Genomic DNA, 22,444 nt, shown 5'->3' with positions numbered 1-22,444 from the left:
GTTGGTATTACAGGCGTGAGCCACTGCACCCGGCCTATGTGACCTTATTAAGAAAAATTTAGGCCAGGCATGGTGGCTCATACCTGTAACCCTAGCACTTTGGGTTCAGGATCACTTGAGCTCAGGTGGCTAACCCTAACCCTAAGACCAGCCTGGGCAACATAGTGAGACCTCATTTGTAGAAAAAAAAAAAAAATTAGCTGAGCGTGGTGGCACATGGTAATCTCAGCTACTTAGGTGGCTGAGGTGCAGGGATAGCTTAAGCCCAGGAGGTCAAGCTATAGTAAGCTGTGATTGTGCCACTGCACTCCAGCCTAGGCAACAGAGACCCTGTCTCAAAAAAAAAAAAAAAAAAAATGACAGCAATAAGAATATTAGTAATAATGGTTATTATAGCTACCATGTATTGAATATTTACCTATGCCAGGCATTATGCTAAGTATATTATATGAATTATTCACAATTCATATAATCATTACAACTCCACGAGGCTACAGTGACTCTTTTAAGGTCACACAGCCAAGTGGAGGATGTGGAATCAGAACCCAGGTCTGACAGGCTCCAGGCTCCTCCCAATGGTGTGTGTTCTTGAAATGCCATCATATCTATAACTTATGGTGGAAAATGAGACCACTATGATTAATAGAGGAGAGATGATTAAGAATATAAGAGATAGATAGCAGATTTTGATAGCATCTTGCCAATGACTAATTCCTGAGGAACATGTGCTTTTAGAAATCCTTTTGTTTGTTTATGACTGTGTTTCTTGTCCCAGGTATAACATGTGTAAGATCTAACTTAGTAAATATTATTGTTAAAACAGGGGAGACTCTTTGGGTCACTCTTTTTTTTTTAGAGACAAGGTCTTTCTGGATCACCCAGGCTGGAGTGCCGTGGTGCAAATATGGCTCACTGCAGCCTGGAATTCCTGGGCTCAAGTGATCCTCCTGCCTCAGTCCCAGAGTAGCTGGGACTACAGACATGTGCCACTATGTCTGGCTAATTTTTAAATTTTTTTGTAGAGATTTCGCCATGTTGCCTAGGCTGGTCTTGAGCTCCTAGGCTCAAGTGATTCTCCTGCCTCAGCCTCCCAGAGTGTTGAGATTACAGGCGTGAGCCATCAAGCCCAGCCCGGATCACTCTTTATATCAATAGGCTGTAATCAGCTGGGTAAAGGGGTACTTCTGGGTCTAATTACCAAATTGGTCCCAGGGCAGAGAACTCTCTCTCCTGCATTGCAGGGGATGCCTAGGCAGTGTGTAGGCCTAAGCCTGAGAACTACCCAGGCCTTCCCATACTTTGGAAGCAGTTGACACTTGACTTCTTGGTTTCCATCTTTGCACTGTGCTGTGTAGCCCTGTGTGTAAACAGCAGGCACTCATGTGCCATTGACTCAGGGTCAGAAGCACCACAGCATTGACTGTGTGCTCTCTGACTGAGATGGGAACTGCGGTCAGCACGGGGTAACAGGTTGGACTGAAGTTGATCTCATTTGGAGAGTGGGGAGCAAGGGTCTGCCTGGAGGCCTTGCTCACGTAAGGCTATTGGTCCTTCCAGGTCTGTGTCAACCTGGTGAATATTCTGCAGATGGCTTTGCACCTTGCCAGCTCTGTGCCCTGGGCACATTCCAGCCTGAAGCTGGTCGAACTTCCTGCTTCCCCTGTGGAGGAGGCCTTGCCACCAAACATCAGGGAGCTACTTCCTTTCAGGACTGTGAAACCAGAGGTGAGTACTTGGCAGCTTGCTTTTTTCTAGGATTGGATTTCCCGTCTAAGTATCATGGGAGTCTGGTGAGGCTCCAGTCAAGCCCAGCCTGATGCAGTGCCCCAGTGGCTGGGGGTTCAGGTCCCAGCTCCACTCGCCCCAGCAGGATGTGCAGGGGGCACTGGAACTCACTGGACAAGCTGTCCTCCAGCCACCTTAGCCCCTTTGGACAGGCTGACAAGGGATGATCAGGCACTGATGAGCCAGTTGGTACACAGGTTCCCCTGGTTCCTTCCTCTAGCCCTCCTCCATCTCAGTGCCCTGACCTAGAGCTTCCCCCCAATACCCCTTCTCCAGAACCCCACTCCAGCTGCCTTTTCCCAGGGAGCCCAACTCTAAACCCAACCTCAGTTCTGCAACTGCCTGCCCCCTATACTCACAGACGTGCTCTGCATGAAGACTGGAGTTGTGATCATTGATGCCTGACTCTGCATGAACCATAAACTCTTTGGAGATACACACATATCTTGTTCCTCTGTATTTCTCTATTTCATGAGCCCCATCCACACTGCCTATTTAGGGAATTAAGTGTTGATTAGCCCCAGATTGGTAGGAAAGCCCTACTTCATTTGCACATAAACATTTCTTTCACAAACTTTAAAATCTTTGTGCTGCATTTGATTAAAAATAATCTTTCTTTTTTTCATTCTTTTCACCCTCCCTTGACCCACAGTTCAATGTTCACCTGGACATTTCTACAACACCACCACTCACCGATGTATTCGTTGCCCAGTGGGAACATACCAGCCTGAATTTGGAAAAAATAATTGTGTTTCTTGCCCAGGAAATACTACGACTGACTTTGATGGCTCCACAAACATAACCCAGTGTAAAAGTAGGTCCCTCTCTAAGGCTTTTCATAGTTCTGGCTAAGAAGATATGTGTCTGGGTCCAACTCAGAGCAGGGGGCACGGGGCAGAGGTCCCAGGTTCACTCAGAACCATGTAGATGTTATGAGCCCAGCTCACAGCCATGCAGACCAGCATGGAGAGAGAGCAGGGCCTGACTGTGCAGAGCGACTCATCTTTATTGATCCTGGCTACTTCCTCAGGCACACTTCCAAGCTGTACTTGCCTTAATTTCCTCCCTGGGGCATAATTTTAGTCCAGCCTTGATCAGCATGCATTGCTTGAGGACCTGTTACGTGCCCAGCATTCTGCTGAGACTTGGTTGATATTAGGCAGAATTAGTCAGCATCGCTGACCCTGCAAGGAGCTCAGGCAGTGAGGCTGCAGAGGAAGGAGCGATTGACTCTGTCTCGAGAGATGAGGAAAGGCTTCTGGAGGGTGTGAGAAGGTTTTGATGGAGAGGGTGGGGAAAGAGTAGGAGAAAGAGCCTTATGTTTGAGAGAGCAGCTGGGGGAAGCACAGATCGAGGCAAGCAAAGGCCTTTTGGGAGGAGACCCCTGGACCTCAGGCTAGAATGTGCCGAAGGGAGTCTCAGGCAGACCAGGAGGCAAAGCTTCGGATGGATGCTGAGGAGACCGGTTTGTGTTTTATACGAAGAGGGAAGCAAATCACTTAAGGACTTGCTGTCTAGGCTTTTTTTTTAAAGCCATTATTTATAACCAAAATTACAACAAAAACTCTGTAGTAAAGGCCAAAAGTAAATCCCAGCTAATCTTTAAGATAGCAATCAGAGGAGCAAGGAGGCCCCCCCCTAAACTGGAGGAGCTTGGGACTGAGGGGGGCAGTACATCATTAGAACTTTATGATTGAAAGATCATCTGGTTTTCTCTCTATTGCAAGGAAGTCCTTTTAACAACATCTTTATAAGTAGCCTTCCATCTAGTCTCTTCTTGAATACCTGCTGTGACAGGAAGCTTGCTACCTCATGATATCCTAGCTTGTTGGTGGATTGGACTTTAGAAAGCTCACAGTGTTAGAACAAGATGAATGTTCCCTTGTATTCCACCACCTGGCCCTTGGTTGGCCCCATGGGAGCCTTATGGCAGAGTTCCTAGGGCAGCCCTTCAGGACTGAAGGCAATTCTCCGCCCCATGGCTCCCCCTTCCTCCTCTTTTCTTCCAAGAAGAAAAGCCTATTTATTTTTTTCTAGTAATAATAAATCCCAGTTGTAACTAGAGAGGGAAAAAGTAAGTAATCCCTTCAACATCTTCTCTTGCACAGATTTACCTGACAGTATTAAATAATGAGCTCCTTGAGAGCAAAGACTGTGTCTTTCTCATTTCTGAGCTCTCAGAGCTTTGGGTGACATTTCTGGGATGAAGGAAGATGCAGCTGGGTGCTGTGGGTGAAGGAGGGTCTGTGCAAGCATGTGCACATGTGTGCAGCCTCTGTCTTTGGTGCCAGACGTAGGTATCCAGCATGCCCCATACCTACTGATAGCTAATTAGAATTTTCTTCCTTCCTTAAAAATAAAATGTGGGTTGGGTGCAGTGGCTCATGCCTGTAGTCCTAGCACTTTGGGAGGACAAGGCCGGGGTAGCTTGAGCCTGAGTTCCAGACCAGCCTGGGCAGCATAGACCTTGTCTCTACAAAAAAATGAGGAAAAAAAATTAGCCAGGCCTGATGGCACTTGCATATGGTCCCAGCTTCTTGGGAGGCTTGAGCCCAGGAGGTGAAGGGCGCAGTGAGCCATGATCGCACCACTGCACTCCAGCCTGGGCAACAGAGAGGGACCTCATCTCAAAATAATAATAATTTTTTTTAAAGATGAATAAAAAATAAAATGTGGTCTTAACCAGAGAGAAAAGTGAAAAATATATGTCTGTCTTCATCAAAGTTCTCTGAAAAAGGGTCAGATAGTCTCTGCAGAGCAATGAGCTCTGTTCCCCCTATTTTGAGAGACCTAGAAGTTCTGTCTCATGTGTTCTTCTGGCACTTGGACTTGGTAAACAAAATACTGAAAGCTAAATTTATCCTTTTGTTCACAATTACCTGCCCTGACCGTGAACACTTTCGGGCTAATGAGAAAACAGTGCCTCAGGAACTCAGAGGGGTAGACTCCTTGTGGGGAGTTAATGGTTTGGCTCCCACCGGGGGCCCTCTGGGAATGACAGACTCATTCCCAGATGGTGTCATTTTCATGCCCCATTCCTGGGTGGCAACAGGAGTGCTGCGGGGCTCAGCAAGCTATCGGTGGTCAGGACAGAGATGACAGTGTCGTGCCATAACTCGGGGCATCTCCTTTTTCAGACAGAAGATGTGGAGGGGAGCTGGGAGATTTCACTGGGTACATTGAATCCCCAAACTACCCAGGCAATTACCCAGCCAACACCGAGTGTACGTGGACCATCAACCCACCCCCGAAGCGCCGCATCCTGATCGTGGTCCCTGAGATCTTCCTGCCCATAGAGGACGACTGTGGAGACTATCTGGTGATGCGGAAAACCTGTGCGTCTCCCTCCCTCCCTCCCTTTCTCAGGCCAGCTGGGAAGCCTGATGACCTGCTCCTCAGGCTTTCAATGTGAGGAGGCAGGCCTAGAATGTCACCTCCATATTAGAGCAGAGGTGAACATGAGTTTATAGAGTTGGTGAGAAACAAAATTTAAATGAAAGCCACACACTGAAGCGTCTTGCTGGGCCCCAGAGGTAGTGATCCTGCAGGTCAGTCTTCCCCTCTGTGCTCACTGGGGTGTTTTGGACCCTCTTCCACAAGGACCCAGAGAGCCAGAGAGGATCATGCAGTGTTGGCCCCAGACAAGGCCTCATACTGAGTTGCAACTGATGGCTTGGAGACTGACCGAGCCTGGCCAGGTGGGGACCTGTCCTCCTATCCTGATTCATGGTCCAGTGTCCATAAAGGAAGACTGCTGTCAACACAGTTTATGGGCAGTGTAATGAGGGGCTCTCTGCAGCCAGACTGCCTGGATCTCTGTCCCAGTTCCACCTCTTACTAGTTCTATGATCTCGGGCACACATTCTGAATCTTTCTGCACTTCAGTCTTCTCATCTGTTAAAATGGGGCTAGTAACAGTTGCTACCTTATAAGGTTATAAGGACTAAAGGAGTTCATAGTTGTGAAACACTTAGAATAGGCCAGGCACAGTGGTTCACACCTGTAATCCCAGGCTGAGGGAGGAGGCTGAACCAGGATTTTGTGACCAGGCTCGGTGAGACCCTGTCTCTATACATTTTTTTTTTAATTAGCTGGGCATGATGGTGCATGCCTGTGGTTCCGGCTACTCGGGAGGCTGAGATGGGTGAATCACTTAAGCCTGGGAGGTGGAGGATGCAGTGAGCCGTGATCATGCCACTGAACTCCAGCCTGGTAGACAGAGCCAGACCTTGTCTCAAAAAACAAGCAAATAAACAAAGAAACAAAGAATGATGATGACACATGGAGCCACTATATAAACGTTTGCTCTTCTTATTAGTGGTTAAAATGTCTGAAGTCAAGTATAGGTTTAAATCCTTGTTTTACCACATACTGGCTATATGACCCTGGGCAAGTATTTAATCTCTCTATTAAAAAGGTAACGGTTGCACCAACTTTCTGTGGTTTTCAGAAGATTAAATGAGACAAAGTCCATAAATTGCCTAGCACGCTGCCTGATCTTAGGCAGCAAATGGTGGTGATGACGATTAGATGACAGCAGGTCAGTTCTGGAATGGGAGGCCCTCACCCAGCTCCTACAGTGAACGGTACAGCCTGGGCTGCTGCTGCTTGCCAAGCCCCAGGTCTTTCAGGCGTAGCCTCCCCTGGGGGTCCACAATTACCAGCTGAATCTACTCTGTTTCCAGGACCTTTGACTTATGATGGCTCAGCTGGGCCTGAAGAGCTTTTGAGCATAACTTATTGTATGGTTTGAGTGTTTAGAAAGATGAGCATCTACTCTATGCCTGATCAGTGATGAGTCTTGAACCCCACCCTTCTCCAACTTCCCTTGGCAGCTTCATCCAATTCTGTGACAACATATGAAACCTGCCAGACCTACGAACGCCCCATCGCCTTCACCTCCAGGTCAAAGAAGCTGTGGATTCAGTTTAAGTCCAATGAAGGGAACAGCGCTAGAGGGTTCCAGGTCCCATACGTGACATATGATGGTAAGCACAGCCTGCAGCACATGGAAAGAGCCTCTCTGCTTTGAAGAGAGCCAACTTCGGAGCCAGCTGGCAAACTGCTGACAAGCACACATGCTCAGAAAGGCAGGCAAGATGAGGGGAAAAGACATTGCTGACTCACAAGTGCCAAATTTTAACAGGCATTTGGGGACACTGACAATAGGAGGAAAAGATGTTTTATAAAATATATTAAAAGTGAGCATAGCTTGGTGAGTAAGAACATGGGCACTGGAGTCAGACTGATTAGCCTGGCTATGATTTCTCTGTGACTGTGTATGCCACCATCTCTAAGCCTCAAGTTCTTAATGTGTGAATGAGGATAATCAATCATTAGACTTATTTGAGAGTTCAGTGAGAGTTCCTAAAGGACTTGAGGCAGTGCCTGGCACATAGCAATTGTTCAGTAAATATTAACTTCTGATGATTGTGGCTTTTATTAGGTAGAATCCTGAGGCAGGGAAGGACCTGAGTTCTGGTCCTGGCTTTTTCACTGACTCACTGTGGGATCTTGGGCAAGTCAGATGACTTCTGTTTTAATTTTCTTCATGTTAGATGAAGAGGTGGCCCATCTGAGCCCTGGGGCTCTACCTAGCTCTGAGACTTGGTTGGAAAACATTGACTAGGAGCATAAAATGAACTGGATCTTTGTCCTGGAGGACTACACAGTCCTGTAGGAGAGGAGTCATTTGTTTCTTCCTGAGCTTATTTGTTCACCTAGCCAACAAATATTTAATGAGCATCTACTATGTCAGGCATTGGCCTAAGTGCTGGAAACAACATGGTTAGTGACAGAAACACAAAATATATATATTGTTATAGCTGCTATGACAGCCCAAAGCCCTATGTGAGCATGGAAGCAGCAGCAGCAGTTAATTTTACATGAGCTTTTAGAAGGAATAGAGCAAAGTCTTGAGAGATGTGGGTCTTGAAATAACATATACATTTTGAGCATAAATGGGGGAGAAGGACATTCAGAAAGAGGGAAGGACATAAGTCAAAGGATGAAGTACCCCGGTGTACGTGTGGACTGACGAATGGTCTTATTTGGTCAGTGGGTTGGGTGTGTGGGGCTTGGCAGTGAGAGAGGAGACTAGAAGGGAATGGGGTTCAGCTGTGAAGAGCCTTCAGGGCCAAGCTCTGGAGGATAGACTTAATCTTAGAGGAAGCCACTGAAGGATTTTAGGATGACAAATGCCAAAACTGTTTGGGAAGACAATATTCTATGGCTTTCCTAAAAAGTAACAAAAGCACGGATCATCATCTTTGTCCTACAGTTGCCTGAAATAATGTCAAACAAACACCCAAGACAAGGAGTTTTAGTATCTCTTGGGGTGGACCCAAATGCCTCCCACATGGCTCTGCTGAGAGAGACAGAGAGCCTCATCTACCCAAAAGCAACCAACTGGCAACCTCTCCTATCTGGAATCAGGAAGAAAGCAAAAAGACACTGAGACTTCAAAATAAATATGGCTGTTCTCAACTCTGCCTTTGTGACACATGAAAATGTCTTGATTTTTTTAAATTGAAAAAGAGTTGTAGCTCCAACTGGGGAAAATTACGCATAATGCAGTGTATGCCCACGAGAGTGAGTCTTGTATGTGTCACAGTAGAGAATAGTTGGAAACTGCTATTTTCCCCACAGAGAAGCTCCCGAGGCCTTCACTCAGAGTTTTTTTTTTCAAACATATATTTCCAAAAAGTTTGATATCTTCTTTTCAAACCCAGAAGGATAGAAATCACATTTAGAAGGTGCACATGAGGCTGCTACAGACGGGCCCTCTGAGCGCTGGACAACGGTGAGAACTGTAGCTGGGGCTAACACACATTGAGCATTGCTGACTGCCAGGTACATGCTGAAGTGACTTTTACATGGTGCTTTCCTCACAATTACTCCATAAAGTAGACTTGATTATTTCCTGATTTTATAGATGAGGCCATTCAGGCTTAGGGATTTAAGGAACTGACCTAAGGTCCCAGCATGGCAAGGTTGCAAAGCAAGGTTTGAACCAGGACTGTGGGACTCCAGAGCCTGGATTCTTACCTGTAACTTTCCTGGGTTTCTAATGACTTGGAGCAAGTAAGGAAACACAGTAGTTCTTAAAAGCAGAAGAAATATTTTTTTAAACGATAGCAGTCGGGAAGCATTTGGTGGAGTGGCAAACAGCTGTCTAGTTTTCTATTACACCAGAACGCAGCACAGCAACCGACATTCTTAATGGTAAGTCCCATCATCAAAAAGAGGAGAGATACTGCCGCAGAGGAATTCAAGATGAAAATGTATTCTCATATTTTATATTCACTAAAATAAAAGAAAGACACCACACTAATGGAGTACCAATGCTATTGTAAACATATCGAATTAGTAATTGTGACTATTATACCATTACTTTCCATTTGCCATCCCTTAACTGAGAGAAACTTTTCAAGAGTTCCTCTCACACAATTTCAATGATGTTCTTATAATGTGTTTGGCTTTGTCGCACATGATATGCATACAAAGAGGCATTTTTTTTGTGTCTGGAATTTGGAAAAGATTGTGCTTTGCATATGCTTAATTTGAATGATGCCTATAGGAAATAAGCTAGACTTCAAAGGGGGAAGATTGGCATTTGGAGAAGTACAGCATGCACTGCATTTAATGTGTACATCAGGACAAAAAATAGTAATGAGAGAACACACACAGTTTTCTTCCTCCCCGACCAGCCAAATTCTCCACCCTCCAGCCCCATTCAAATAAAGGAGAGAAGAGTCTTTCTTGGTGGATAAGAAGCTTCATTGTTTTACATAATACAAGGATAGAGAAAAAAGTGGGAGGTGGGGAGGTGAGAGGGAAAGGAGAGCCTGATGAGCTCAACAGGAAGTGAGTATAGACAGAGAAGAGAAGACCAAAGACTAAGCCCTGGGACCCTCCTTCGGTAATAGGTCAGAGAGAAGAAGAAAAGCAAAGAAGCCTCAGAGAAGTAACTGGTAAGGTAGGAGGAAAACCAAAGAGCATGGTGTCCTGGAAGCTCAGTGAAGAACTGGATCAAGGAGGAGGAGTGACCAGCCAGGTCAAAAGCTACTGATGCATCAAGGAGGATGAAGACCAAGAACTGGCCGTTGGGATTTAACAACATGAAGGTCATTGCTGGTCTCACCAAGCAGTTTTGGAGGAGTGATGGGGGCCAAAGCTGATGGGACTGGGTTTAAGAGAGAAAGAAAGGAAAAGAATTAGAGACAGTGGGTGCTGGCAATTTTTTTAAGGATTTTTGCTGCAAAAGGGAGCAGGTAAGTAAGATGGAAGCTGGAGGGAGAAATGAGGTCAAGGGAGGGATTTTTAAAGTCGGAGACATACAGCATTTTTGCATGCTGGTGGGAGAGACCAATAGAGAGAAAAATGTATCATGTAGGAAAGAAAGAGCAGAATTACTAGAACAATGCTGTTGATTTGGGGAGAGAAGATGGACCTGGCATGCTAAGTGGAGGGATGAGCCTGGACTGGATGCACAGAGGCTCGTCTGAGGGAAGAGGGGACGGGGAAGATGGGTGCAGATGCTGGTAGATGAAGAGAGGTGGTGGTGGGAGTCTGTGGAAGTTTTCTTCTGACTGTCTTCTCAGTAGCAGAATGCTAAGTGATAGCAGCCACAGAAGGGGCATTTCTCAGAACCTTATCAAAAAGTGAAAGAGTGAGTTTGGAAGCAACTAAATCATAAGAATGCAAAACATGTTCTTTATTCCAACAGAGGACTACCAGGAACTCATTGAAGACATAGTTCGAGATGGCAGGCTCTATGCATCTGAGAACCATCAGGAAATACTTAAGGTGAGTGCCTGGCTCAGGTGGACATGGCAGTTATCCACAGAGCTTCCCGAGTACTGTTGGAGAAGGCTTCTCCTCCTGCTCCTTGTTGCCACCTTTCAGACACAGAGCCTGTCCTGGGCCAAGGTCAGTTTTATACCTTCACCAGACTTAATTTTTAAAAAAATCAGGTTGCTGTCTTTAGTGTTGTCAAGTGAAGTTGTATTTTTTAATTTGGAAACTTGTGGAGGGGCAGGGAGAAATTTGCTTATAAATCCAAACCAACAGCAAATAATGTTTTTCTATTAATTCCAAATAGTTGAGGATCCTTGGCTCTTTATGTATACTTCAAGCCTAAAATTCACCAAAGTTTAAATACTTATAAATAATTAGCAATAAACACTTGTGGTATCACTAATCCTACAAATACTCCCAAATCCCAGTGTTGCATTCATCTGGTTGGGAAAAAGAAAACAGGATTTTACATATTAAAGTTTTATTTATAAAAGTAATTCATACTTCTTAAAACTAATTAGGAAAAATAAAAACTGGAAAGAAGATAAAAATCAGAGGAAACAATTTTTGCAAGTGTTTTTCAGCTAAGCAAGCTACGGCCTAATACTGGGTCATTATAGTTCCATGGGCAAAATGTCAGCGTATTTAAATATTTTGGCCCAGTAACAAAAATTCTGTTCTTTTTAGGATAAGAAACTTATCAAGGCTCTGTTTGATGTCCTGGCCCATCCCCAGAACTATTTCAAGTACACAGCCCAGGAGTCCCGAGAGATGTTTCCAAGATCGTTCATCCGATTGCTACGTTCCAAAGTGTCCAGGTTTTTGAGACCTTACAAATGACTCGGCCCACGTGCCACTCAATACAAATGTTCTGCTATAGGGTTGGTGGGACAGAGCTGTCTTCCTTCTGCATGTCAGCACAGTCGGATATTGCTGCCTCCAGTATCAGTGACTCATTAGAGTTCAATTTTTATAGATAATACAGATATTTTGGTAAACTGAACTTGGTTTTTCTTTCCCAGCATCGTGGATGTAGACTGAGAATGGCTTTGAGTGGCATCAGCTTCTCACTGCTGTGGGCGGATGTCTTGGATAGATCAAGGGCTGGCTGAGCTGGACTTTGGTCAGCCTAGGTGAGACTCACCTGTCCTTCTGGGGTCTTACTCCTCCTCAAGGAGTCTGTAGTGGAAAGGAGGCCACAGAATAAGCTGCTTATTCTGAAACTTCAGCTTCCTCTAGCCCGGCCCTCTCTAAGGGAGCCCTCTGCACTCGTGTGCAGGCTCTGACCAGGCAGAACAGGCAAGAGGGGAGGGAAGGAGACCCCTGCAGGCTCCCTCCACCCACCTTGAGACCTGGGAGGACTCAGTTTCTCCACAGCCTTCTCCAGCCTGTGTGATACAAGTTTGATCCCAGGAACTTGAGTTCTAAGCAGTGCTCATGAAAAAAAAAAAAAGCAGAAAGAATTAGAAATAAATAAAAACTAAGCACTTCTGGAGACATAATAATGTACATTTATTGCCAGCCTTCCTCGTTGCAAGCTTCCACCCTGCAGCAAATGCACTATGCTGACTCTCGCACCTTCAGCTGTGCCCTCCGACACTCTGCTGGCCATTGCCTGAGGGACTGGGGAGTTCAGGTGAAATGTAATTTCCTCACTGGATGAGAATCATCAATTGTCATGAAAAGGAGATTTCACCAACCCTGAGTCAGTATTGCCAAGGGTTCTACGCCCCAAGTGGGCTTCCCATCACAAGGGATCTGAGGTCCAGGTGGGTGTGGTGAGGCCCAGCCTGTCATGTATGCCTTCCTTCCCCAGTCTCAAATGTGAGAGACGGACTCTGCTCCGTGGACATGAGCAGCCCCTTGAAGGGTGGTCTCATTCTTTAACAGTAACAGCACTGCCAGAAACACCCCCTGAATGCCACACGATCATCTCACTTTGGGTCAGGCCAGCAGGGCCTCACGATCATTTCTTGAACTTGAATTTTCAATGTTATTGAATCTTTAAACATTTAAATCCCCAAGCAAAAATCTCATTACAGTGAATAAAAAGGAATCCAATCAAACAAGCCACCACTTCCCTAATGGATGGACTACCTACAACTATAGTGTTTTGTTATTTCAATAACAATTCTATGCACAGCCAATTCTCCATACCAAAGTACTAAAAAAATGTTTAACAAGCATTTTTGAAGAAAACAAAGAGAACTTCATTATGGTTAAACTTGCTTTTCATCTCAGTGTTGCTTTTTTTAACCTGTTAATAACATTGATTCTTAAAAAGTCCTAATCAAACTTCTTTATTTGGATGGGCCCTAAATATTCATTTTCAGATTTCTCTTCAAAAGTTTGAACATCATCATTAAAAAAAAAAAATAGCATTAAAACAAGCACTTGGACTTTGTTATACTGGAGCTTGGCCTATATTTCTGAGTCTAACCATAAGATGAAAATTCGAATGTCACATAAACCCGAGTTAGTGACCGCACTGATGTGAAGGTGAGATGAGCTGAGCTGCACCATTCTGTCCAGGCATGTTAGCAACTTTGTGCTCATGACTGTGTGATCCTGTCTTGCTGATTTCACAAGAAGGCTAGGGATGGGAATACTCTGGGGGTTGGAAGGAGGCTGCATAAACCCGGTCACTATGGAGCATCCTCCACGGGGCAGCCCCATGCACCAGAGCTGTGTTGCTGGTACACGCACAAACCACTGACGCACAGGAGGTATAAAGAGGAGCTTCCTCTCTATTCCCTCAACTACCTTAAGAGATGCTGTGATCCTGTTGGGGGCTGGCTATCTGGAGATACTATTTCTACCTGCTACATCAATATTTATCAAACTTCTGCCTGGTACTCTAGGCCCTGGGGATGCAGCGATAAGACAGACAAGGTCCCTGCCCTCATGAAGCTTACATTTTAGAGGGAAGAGACAGACAAAGAACAGATAAATCAACATGAAAAGTAGCAGCTAGTGGTAAGAGCTATGTTGAAAATTAAAATAGGTTACTGTAACAGATGATTGTGTGGCTACTTTAGGATTGGGGATTATAGATGGCCTCTATGCGGAAATTACATTTCAATTGAAAACTAAATGGCAAGAAGAAACCAGTCTTGGGAAAATTAGGGGGAAGAGCTTTCCAGAGAGAGGAAAACCAAGTGCAAAGGCTGTCAGGCAGGAGCAACCATTTGTGTATATTGTAGTCTAGTGAGAAGGCAGGTCGTACAAGATGAGGCTAGAGAACCAGACACGGCCAGATCACATCGGGCTTTGGAATCTATAATGAGGGGTTTGAGTTATTTCTAAATATGTTGCAAACTTTTGAATGGATTTAAGCAGAGGAGTGAGATAATCTGATTTATGTTTTAAAAGGGTAGCTGTGGCTACTGTGTGAATAGGAAGCCAGCACGGAGGCAGAGAGAGTTATTCACAGACTACTGCAACAGAACAAGCAGCCATCCAGTTGGCAGATGAAGGTATTGTCTGGATTAGGGTGTTGTAGTGGAGATGAGAGAAGTAGAAGGATTCTGGACGTGTTTTGGGGGACAGTGAATAGAATTTGCTGATGGGGATTGTATGGAAGTGCTGAGGGAAAGAAGGAAGTCAAAGATGACTCCTAGTTGCCTAAGAAACTGGTAGATGGAGAAGACTAGGAGGAGCAGGTTCGGGGTATGCAGCAGTTTTAAAACATGTTTGCAAATTCTTTGAGGTTCCTTCCATGGACAGTTGGGGTCTGTGTCACCTCCCCTTGACTCTGGGCTCTGTGACTGCTTGACCAATATTAACATGGCAGAAGTAATGCTTTACGAGGCCCAGGGCTTAAGACACTAGCAGCTTCCACTTCCTCTCCTTAGGACACTCACACTTGAAACTCAGTCACCACGTCATGAGGAAGCAAGCCATAACAGCCTGTGGAGAGGCCATGTGGAGAGGAACCACAGTCCCTCCACCCACCGGCCAGGCTGAGCTTCCAGGCAACAGCCAGCAAAACTTGCCAGCTGCGTGAGTAAGCCATCTTGGAAAGGGATTCTCCAGCTGCTCCAGCTGACACTTCATGGAGCAGTCCTCATTGAACCACAGAAAAATTAGAGATTTGTGTGCAAAATTAATGATTATTATCTTAAATGATTGATAGGTTTTGAGGTGACTTCTTATGCAGTAATATAACAGTGAAAAGGGGAGATGGTTAAGAGTTCCATTTTGGCCATTCTAGGTTCTAGGTGCCTATCATATGTCCAACTGGAGGGTTCAAATAGGCAAATGGTTATACAAAGCCCCAGGAGAGGTCAGGGCTGGAATATAAGTTTTAATGTCACAGAGTAAAGGCATGAGACTTTACCCCGGTTAAGGTCACCTGGGAAACATGTAAATAAAAGAAGACCAGGGAACTCTTAATTCTGGGATTTCCTGTGTGGGCACAGGAACAAGGACTTTGAGGAGCTGCGTATTAAGTAAACAGGAAGAGGTCAGAGCTGAGCTTCCATCTTCCCTCCAAGAGAGCTAGTTCTATGGGTGAACCCTGAATCGGCATGGATCTGTACAGTCCTTCCTTCTAGCTGTAGATATTGTTCTTTAGCCATTTACTGAAGTGCTGCATCTACGGATTTAACAACATCTCCCTTGAATTTCCAATGCTAATAAAAAAGTGTTTGCCTTTTCACACTAACAGACAATTATCTTCACTTTGGAAAATTGCTTCCTCTGAATCATGCCCTGAGCTGTTAAGTGTGTCGTCTGTAGGCACTCACTGGATTTAGGTTTGCAGGTGATATTAAAATGTCATGTGGCAACCTGGAAAAGGCAGTGGCTGCACAGCACAGTGCAAGGACTTGCTTACCCTCCGGCAGATCTTTGCAGGAAGATGCACCGGAGCTGTTGCCTGCAGCTGACCACCACAGCTGGTGGGCCTATGTGCTGGAAAACCCAGGGGTCATTCCAGGCCCAGCTGTAATCTTCTTAGCCCTGAAGAGATGCCTCTTACTGTCAGCATCTCTGCTTCTTTTCACACAGCAGGATACGTCTTGGAGCCTTACCCAAGTCTGCACTACTTCTAGCCAGCATTTGGGAGGCAAATGGACTAGCTGAGGCTGGAATAAAGCAGTTCCTCACCAAGTTGAGGGAATCTTGTTACATATGGCCCTCTAGCTAGGCAAGCCATCAGCTGCCTACGATTTAAGGTCCTGGGAGTGGCCAGTAGGGGCCCATCCACAGAAACTTAGAGGCCTTGGTGAGGCTTCATTTCTGTGACCATCTTCCATTCCAGGGGCTTGTGAGCCCAGCTCAGAGGTGTCCTAATATTTGTAGTGCCCTGCCTCCTTCTCCCTTCAGGCAGTCTCGATCAGCCTGCAGGAGACCATCCTTAGGGGCCTGTTAACACAGCAGGGCTGCTCCTGTGATCCATGTCAGTGATATAGCCATGAAGATATCACTACTCAGCAGGGAGCACTTTCCAGAGAACACAGTGGCATCAAAATAGATTTAGAAAATGAAACCACTCTAATATAGGCAGTTTGCCTTAGTTGAATAAAAGCGATACAAATTAAACCTACCTACTGCAAACAATGACAGTAACTCAGTAGTGCTTGGTTTTCAGAGTGTCTCATAAAGGGGATGCAACTACAGACCTTAGTTACTAATAATTTCTTATTATGTTTTTGGTCATTCATTCATTTATGCAACATATATTTATGGAGAGCCTATTAAGTGCTAGACATTGTAGAAGCCAGGGATACTGCAGGGAGCAAAAGAAGCTCCCTGCTCTTGTGGAATTTAGGTTCCAGTCTGGGGAGACAGACAATAAACAAATGAACATATACTGTAAAGTCAAGTAGTGATGAGTGGTATAAACAAGGAAGGGCTAAAGGACAGAGAATGAGGAGGTGGTGGGAGGGAGCTGCTGTCTTAGGATGAGCTCATCATTAGAGTCATGAATCCAGGCCCCTCCTAGAGCACTGGCTCCTCAAACCAAGCCTGGCAGCACTGGCCCTGGCAAGCTCCTTTATCCGCCCAGCAAGACCTTGGCATTTCATGTCAAGCCAAGCTGACCAAAGCTTCAAGCTGTGAACGAGCCATTTGGCAGTTCCTCAAACAGGTGCCACCTAGTGGTTGCAATATGGAGTCGACCTGTGTTTCTGTCTCCCGTCCCACTGCCTCAGACCTTACATGCCCATAATTCAAGACAAGATCTTACCCAAGGGGCCCTGGGGACTAGGGCTGTGATTTGAGAACTGATTGGTCGCATGTTGTTTGACACAGCCCTCGGAGTTTATTTTGTTTAGATATTTTCCTTTTTTCTCTGCTTGGCAGAGAAAAACTAGTGACCAAGTCCAAACTCACTGATCTAGGTCATTTCAAACTATCAACAACACTCTGAATCTCACATACAAACACCGCATATTCATGCATTCACTGTTACGGTCTAGGCACCAGGGTAGGCTGGATATATAGTCCTGAGTCAGAAGGGAAAAGGAGTTGAAGGAATGATGAGGACAAAATCTACTCCTCAATTATAATCTTGCCTGTTTTACCACTTTGTAGTTCCAGGAGCTCCCTACCACACTCCCCTGCCTTGGATTGTTCTCTGATCCTACACAGTATCCTAGGACTGAAGGATAATTTTGGGCCACAGGTTGAAGTTTTCTGTCTTTTCCCTACAAAACGCAAAAAGTAGAAATGCAAGCCTACCTCAAATTTGAGCTTTGGTGCTGGCTTTGCCTTATTACATGTGTGGCAGTTGAAAAAAATTAACAGCTGCTAAGCAGGAATTGGAACCAATGCCCCAGAGAAGACAGAGCCCAGTAATGTCTGAAGCAGCATGCACAGCAGAACAGCATGGAGGTACAGAGTGTGAGCTTGTGGTGAACCCTGGCCAAGCCTGCTAAGTGCGGCCCTCTGCAGCCTTGTGGGTAACCTATCCTGTGTGACCACAAATTGGTCATCAGCACACACTGTCAATGCAGCTGTGTGTGTGTGATGCCTGATCATGCTATAAAACTGTGGACAGTGTAGCACATTGGAACCCCAATGTTACTTCCAGGTGACTTGGCTTGAAGAAGGCAGCTTTTAGCAGCCACATCAGGTACCTAAACTGGAGTTTTAAGTAATGCAGGTGCCAAGTATAAGAGGCTTGATAGGGCCAGGCACGGTGGCTCATGCCTGTAGTCCCAGCACTTTGGGATGTCAAGGCGGGTGGATCATTTGAGGTCAGGAGTTCAAGACCAGGCTGGCCAACATGGTGAAACCCTGTATCTACTAGAAATACAAAAATTAGCCGGGCGGTAGTGGCGCATGCCTGTAATCCCAGCTACTCGAGAGGCTGAGGCAGGAGAATTGCTTGAGCCTGGGAAGCGGAGGTTGCGGTGAGCCGAGATCGTGCCACTGCACTCCAGCCTTGGCAACAGAGTGAGATGCTGTCTCAAAAACAAAAAACAAAAAAATTAAAAAAAAGAGGCTTGATAAACCATCACTAAGGCTCCCCATGAGGAACTGGGATGACTCAAACAGCATCACTCACCCAGTACCTCCCGGGCCCAGTATTCCTAATGTACTTCTCTGAAAATGCATTATCTACATTTATCACACTGATAGGTGCCTTCTCTAAGATTTATGATTCATAATGCTCATATTCTCCAAGACTCCCATTATGTCCTTTACGGTACCTGGATTTGTATCCCAGTTCTGCCACTTATTAGCTATGTGACCTTGTGGAAGTTATTTAACTTCTCTGTGCCTCAGTTTCTTCATGTGGTAAATAAAGATAATGATAATACCTACAAGATAGAGCTGTTTTGAGAATTAAATGAGTTAATACCTGGAAAACTCTTGAAACATTGCCTGGCATGTAGTAAGGGCCCAATAAATGTTAACTGTCATCCTCATCGTTACCTTTCACTTCTTGAGACTTTAGAAGTTAAACCCAAGACACATTCTTTAAAGGGGTTCACTCTCTGCTGGGTTTCCCCATTTCACTGAGATGGAAAGTTCTTTAGTCACAGTTTTTCTAGTGGGGTATGTCCTAGCAACAGAAAAATTAAAGCTTGAAGTAGGAATGAAAGGCTATGATGCCTGATTTGGGTTCTCACACAAGGCCTTCCAAACACCCACGTCCTCCTGAGCTGGGAAGGTAAAATGAGCTCTTCCAATCGCCTGAGCTTCTCTTAGGTCAGGGACGGCACAGACACAAGTGCACATACACAGCGCAGCCTCTCAATCCTTCATCTTTTTCTGAGTTCCAATCCTCAGCCCCTGGTATGTGAGGATCACAGTACATCTCCTTGCTGAGCCCAGAAGCACATGTTTTCCAGAACTGCCTATTTCTATTCGATGTTTCCAGCATGGCAACATCCGACTTCAGAGTCCAGGAAGGCAGTACTCAGGTCTCTAGGCAGGCAAGGTCAATGAAGACACTCACTGTGGCAGGGTGTGAATAATTTGCATGAAACCTGTGGTCAGTGAAACAAAGCCCCTTTCTGAGACATGAGGACACAGGCCTGGCCAAGGTGGGTCTGACCACTGTGCAGCATGTGCCAGGGAGAGTACAGAACTCAAAGTGCAATGTGCTAACGGAGTGTAGACAGACTGAAAAGAGTGAATTTCATTTTTTTAAACATCATGAATGAGATAGGAAAAAAGCCAGTAATTATACAGCAGAGAAATCAAGCAATACCTTGACCAGATGATCAAAATTAGCATGTCCAATAAAGGACAGATGGATATCATGTGCCTACAGATGTGATAGCCTGAGAAGAACATACCATCACCTATACTGTACTCAAGCCAAAAATGCATCACCTCAATCTCAATACAAGGAAAATGCAGACAAACACAAAATGAAGAATGCTCTATTTTAAAAAGGGGAGGGAAGTTGAAAAACAACTTGCACATCAGTGAAATTTTAAAGCTTGTGTGCTTCAAAAGACACTATTAAGAAGTGAAAAGGTAGCCCATGGAATGGTAGAAAATGTTTGTAAATCATATATCTGACAAGAGACTAACAGCTACAATATGTAAAGAGTTCTTACAAGTCAATAATAATGAGACAAATCACTCAATTAAAAATAGACAGAGGAGGCTGGGCATGTTGGCTCACACCTGTAATCCCAGCACTTTGGGAGGCCGAGGCAGGTGGATCATGAGATCAGGAGACCGAGACCATCCTGGCTAACACAGTGAAACCCTGTCTCTACTAAAAATACTAAAAATTAGCCAGGCGTGGTGGTGGGCACCTGTGGTCCCAGCTACTCGGGAGGTTGAAGCAGGAGAATGCCGTGAACCTAGGGGGCGGAGCTTGCAGTGAGCCGAGGTCGCGCCACTGCACTCCAGCCTAGGCGACAGAGCGAGACTCCATCTCAAAAAAAAAAAAAGATGGACAGAGGATTTTAATAGACATGTTTCCAAAGAAGACAAACAAATGACCAATAAGCACCTGAAAAAATGCTTAACATCATTAGTCATCAGGGAAACACAAATCAGAACCATAATGAGATACCATCTCACCCTCACTAGGATAGCTATAATAAAAAAGACAGATGGTAAAAAGTGTTGAAGAGGATGCGAAGAAATTGGAACCCTCATACACTGCTGGTGGAGATGCAGAATGGTGCAGCTGCTTTGGAGAGCAGTCTGTTAATTCCTCAAAGGTCACACGGGCTACCATGTGACCCAGCAATTCTACTCCAGGAGATGAATAAAAGGCACAAAAAGATTTCTACATGAGATTTCATAGCAACATTAGTCATAATACCTTAAAAGTGGAAACAGCTTACATATCTATCAACTAATGTACAGCTAGACAAAGTGTGGTATATCCATACAATGGAATATTATTTGGCCATAGTTAAATACTGATACATGCTACAGTATGGATGAACTTTGAAAACATTGTGCTACGTGAAAGAAGCCAGTCACAAAAGACCATGCATTATATGATTCCAGTTACATGAAATGTCCAGAATAGGCAAATTCATAGAGACAGGAAGTGGATTACAAGTTAGTTGTCTAGGGCTGGAGAAATTGGTAGGCAATGGGGAATGATTAACGGGTACCAAGTTTCTCTTGGGATGATGAAATGTTCTAGAAGTCATTGTGGTGATGGTTGCACAGCTCTCTGAATTTATTTAAAACTTGAATTGTACACATTAAGTACAATTGTATGAATTGGGTGAATTTTATGGTATGTGAATTATATCACACACAGAAACCAGTAACTAAAAAGGGTTAACTGGTTTTTGTGTTAGTTAACCAGTCAACCCTTTTTAATGACACTGACAGTTTTGAATTTTGACATTTTGAATGTCAAAAATGTCAGTGTCATGGAGGACAAAGAAAGCTGTGGAAATGTTCCAGATTAAAGGAGGCTAAAGAGACATGACAACCAAATACAATACCTGCTCCTAGCCTGGATCCTGTACTGGAGGAATGTGTTATAAATGGTCAACTGACAAAATTGGAACATGAATAGTAGCTTAGATAAAAGTATTGTATCAATGTAAATTTATCAAGCTTCTATCTCTATTGTGGTTACATAAGAGAAAAATCTCTATTTTTAGGAAATATACAATGAAGTATTAGTGGTACAGGATCATAATGTATGTGTAATCTATCCTAAAATCGTTCAGAAAAAAGTGTGTGTGTGTGCATGTGTGTGTGTGTGTGTTTTGCAGGGAAGCAAATGAAATTTAATATTTTTATGAGTCAAAGGAAGCCATCAAGAAAGTGAAAAGGCAACTCATAAAATGGGAGAAAAATTTTGCAAGTCATGTCTGACAAGAGACTTGTAGCTAGAATATATAAAGAACTCTCCATTTGTTTGTGTCCTCTCTTATTTCCTTGAGCAGTGGCTTGTAGTTCTCCTTGAAGATGTCCTTGAAGAGGAAGAATCAATATTGTGAAAATGGCCATACTGCCCAAAGTAATTTATAGATTCAATGCTCTCCCCATCAAGCGACCATTGACTTTCTTCACAGAATTGGAAAAACTACTTTAAATTTCATACAGAACCAAAAAAGAGCCCACATAGCCAAGACAATCCTAAGCAAAAAGAACGAAGCTGGAGGCATCACACTACCTGACTTCAAACTATACTACAAGGCTACAGTAACAAAAACAGCATGGTACTGATACCAAAACAGATATATAGACCAATGGAACAGAACAGAGGCCTCAGAAATAACACCACACATCCACAACCATCTGATCTTTGACAAACCTGACAAAAACAAGCAATGGGGAAAGGATTCCCTATTTAATAAACGGTGTTGGGAAAACTGGCTAGCCATAAGTGGAAGTCTGAAACTGGATCCCTTCCTTACACCTTATACAAAAATTAACTCAAGATGGATTAAAGACTTAAACATAAGACCTAAAACCATAAACACCCTAGAAGAAAACCTAGGCAATACCATTCAAGACACAGGCATGGGCAAAGACTTCATGATTAAAATGCCAAAAGCAATGGCAACGAAAGCCAAAATTGACAATTGGCATCTAATTAAACTAAAGAGCTTCTGCACAGCAGAAGAAACTATCATTACAGTGAACAGGCAACCTATAGAATGGGAGAAAATTTTTGCAATCTATCCATCTGACAAAAGGTTAATATTCAGAATCTACAAAGAACTTAAACAAATTTACAAGAAAAAAACAACCCCATCAAAAAGTGTGCGAAGAATATGAACAGACACTTCTAAAAAGAAGACATTTACGCAGCCAATAAACATATGAAAAAAGCTCATCATCACTGGTCATTGGAGAAATGCAAATGAAAACCACAATGAGCTACCATTTCATGCCAGTTAGAATGGCGATCATTAAAAAGTCAGGAAACAACAGATGCTGGAGAGGATGTGGAGAAATAGGAACG

At 44.3% G+C, this 22,444-nt stretch overlaps 1 protein-coding gene across 9 annotated transcripts in view; it reads left to right on the top strand.

Annotated features, from left to right (window-relative positions):
- The window catches only part of SCUBE2 (signal peptide, CUB domain and EGF like domain containing 2), a 71,991-nt gene extending 60,404 nt beyond the window's left edge, over window positions 1-11,587 (top strand). For all 9 annotated transcript variants that reach the window (XM_055094088.3, XM_055094089.2, XM_063608374.1 and 6 more), the window contains 6 exons: window positions 1,558-1,725; window positions 2,438-2,599; window positions 4,923-5,120; window positions 6,621-6,773; window positions 10,514-10,593; window positions 11,272-11,587. In XM_055094088.3, coding sequence (XP_054950063.2) covers window positions 1,558-1,725; window positions 2,438-2,599; window positions 4,923-5,120; window positions 6,621-6,773; window positions 10,514-10,593; window positions 11,272-11,424 — 914 coding nt within the window. In that variant the 3' untranslated portion in view covers window positions 11,425-11,587. The remainder of the gene's footprint in view (window positions 1-1,557; window positions 1,726-2,437; window positions 2,600-4,922; window positions 5,121-6,620; window positions 6,774-10,513; window positions 10,594-11,271) is intronic.
- Window positions 11,588-22,444: the final 10,857 nt, after the last annotated feature.

The sequence above is a fragment of the Pan paniscus genome, chromosome 9 (genome assembly GCF_029289425.2).
Source record: "Pan paniscus chromosome 9, NHGRI_mPanPan1-v2.0_pri, whole genome shotgun sequence".
Classification (NCBI taxonomy): Eukaryota; Metazoa; Chordata; class Mammalia; order Primates; family Hominidae; genus Pan; species Pan paniscus.
Note: the sequence above shows the minus strand (reverse complement) of the source record. Positions and strands in the feature narration are given on the sequence as shown.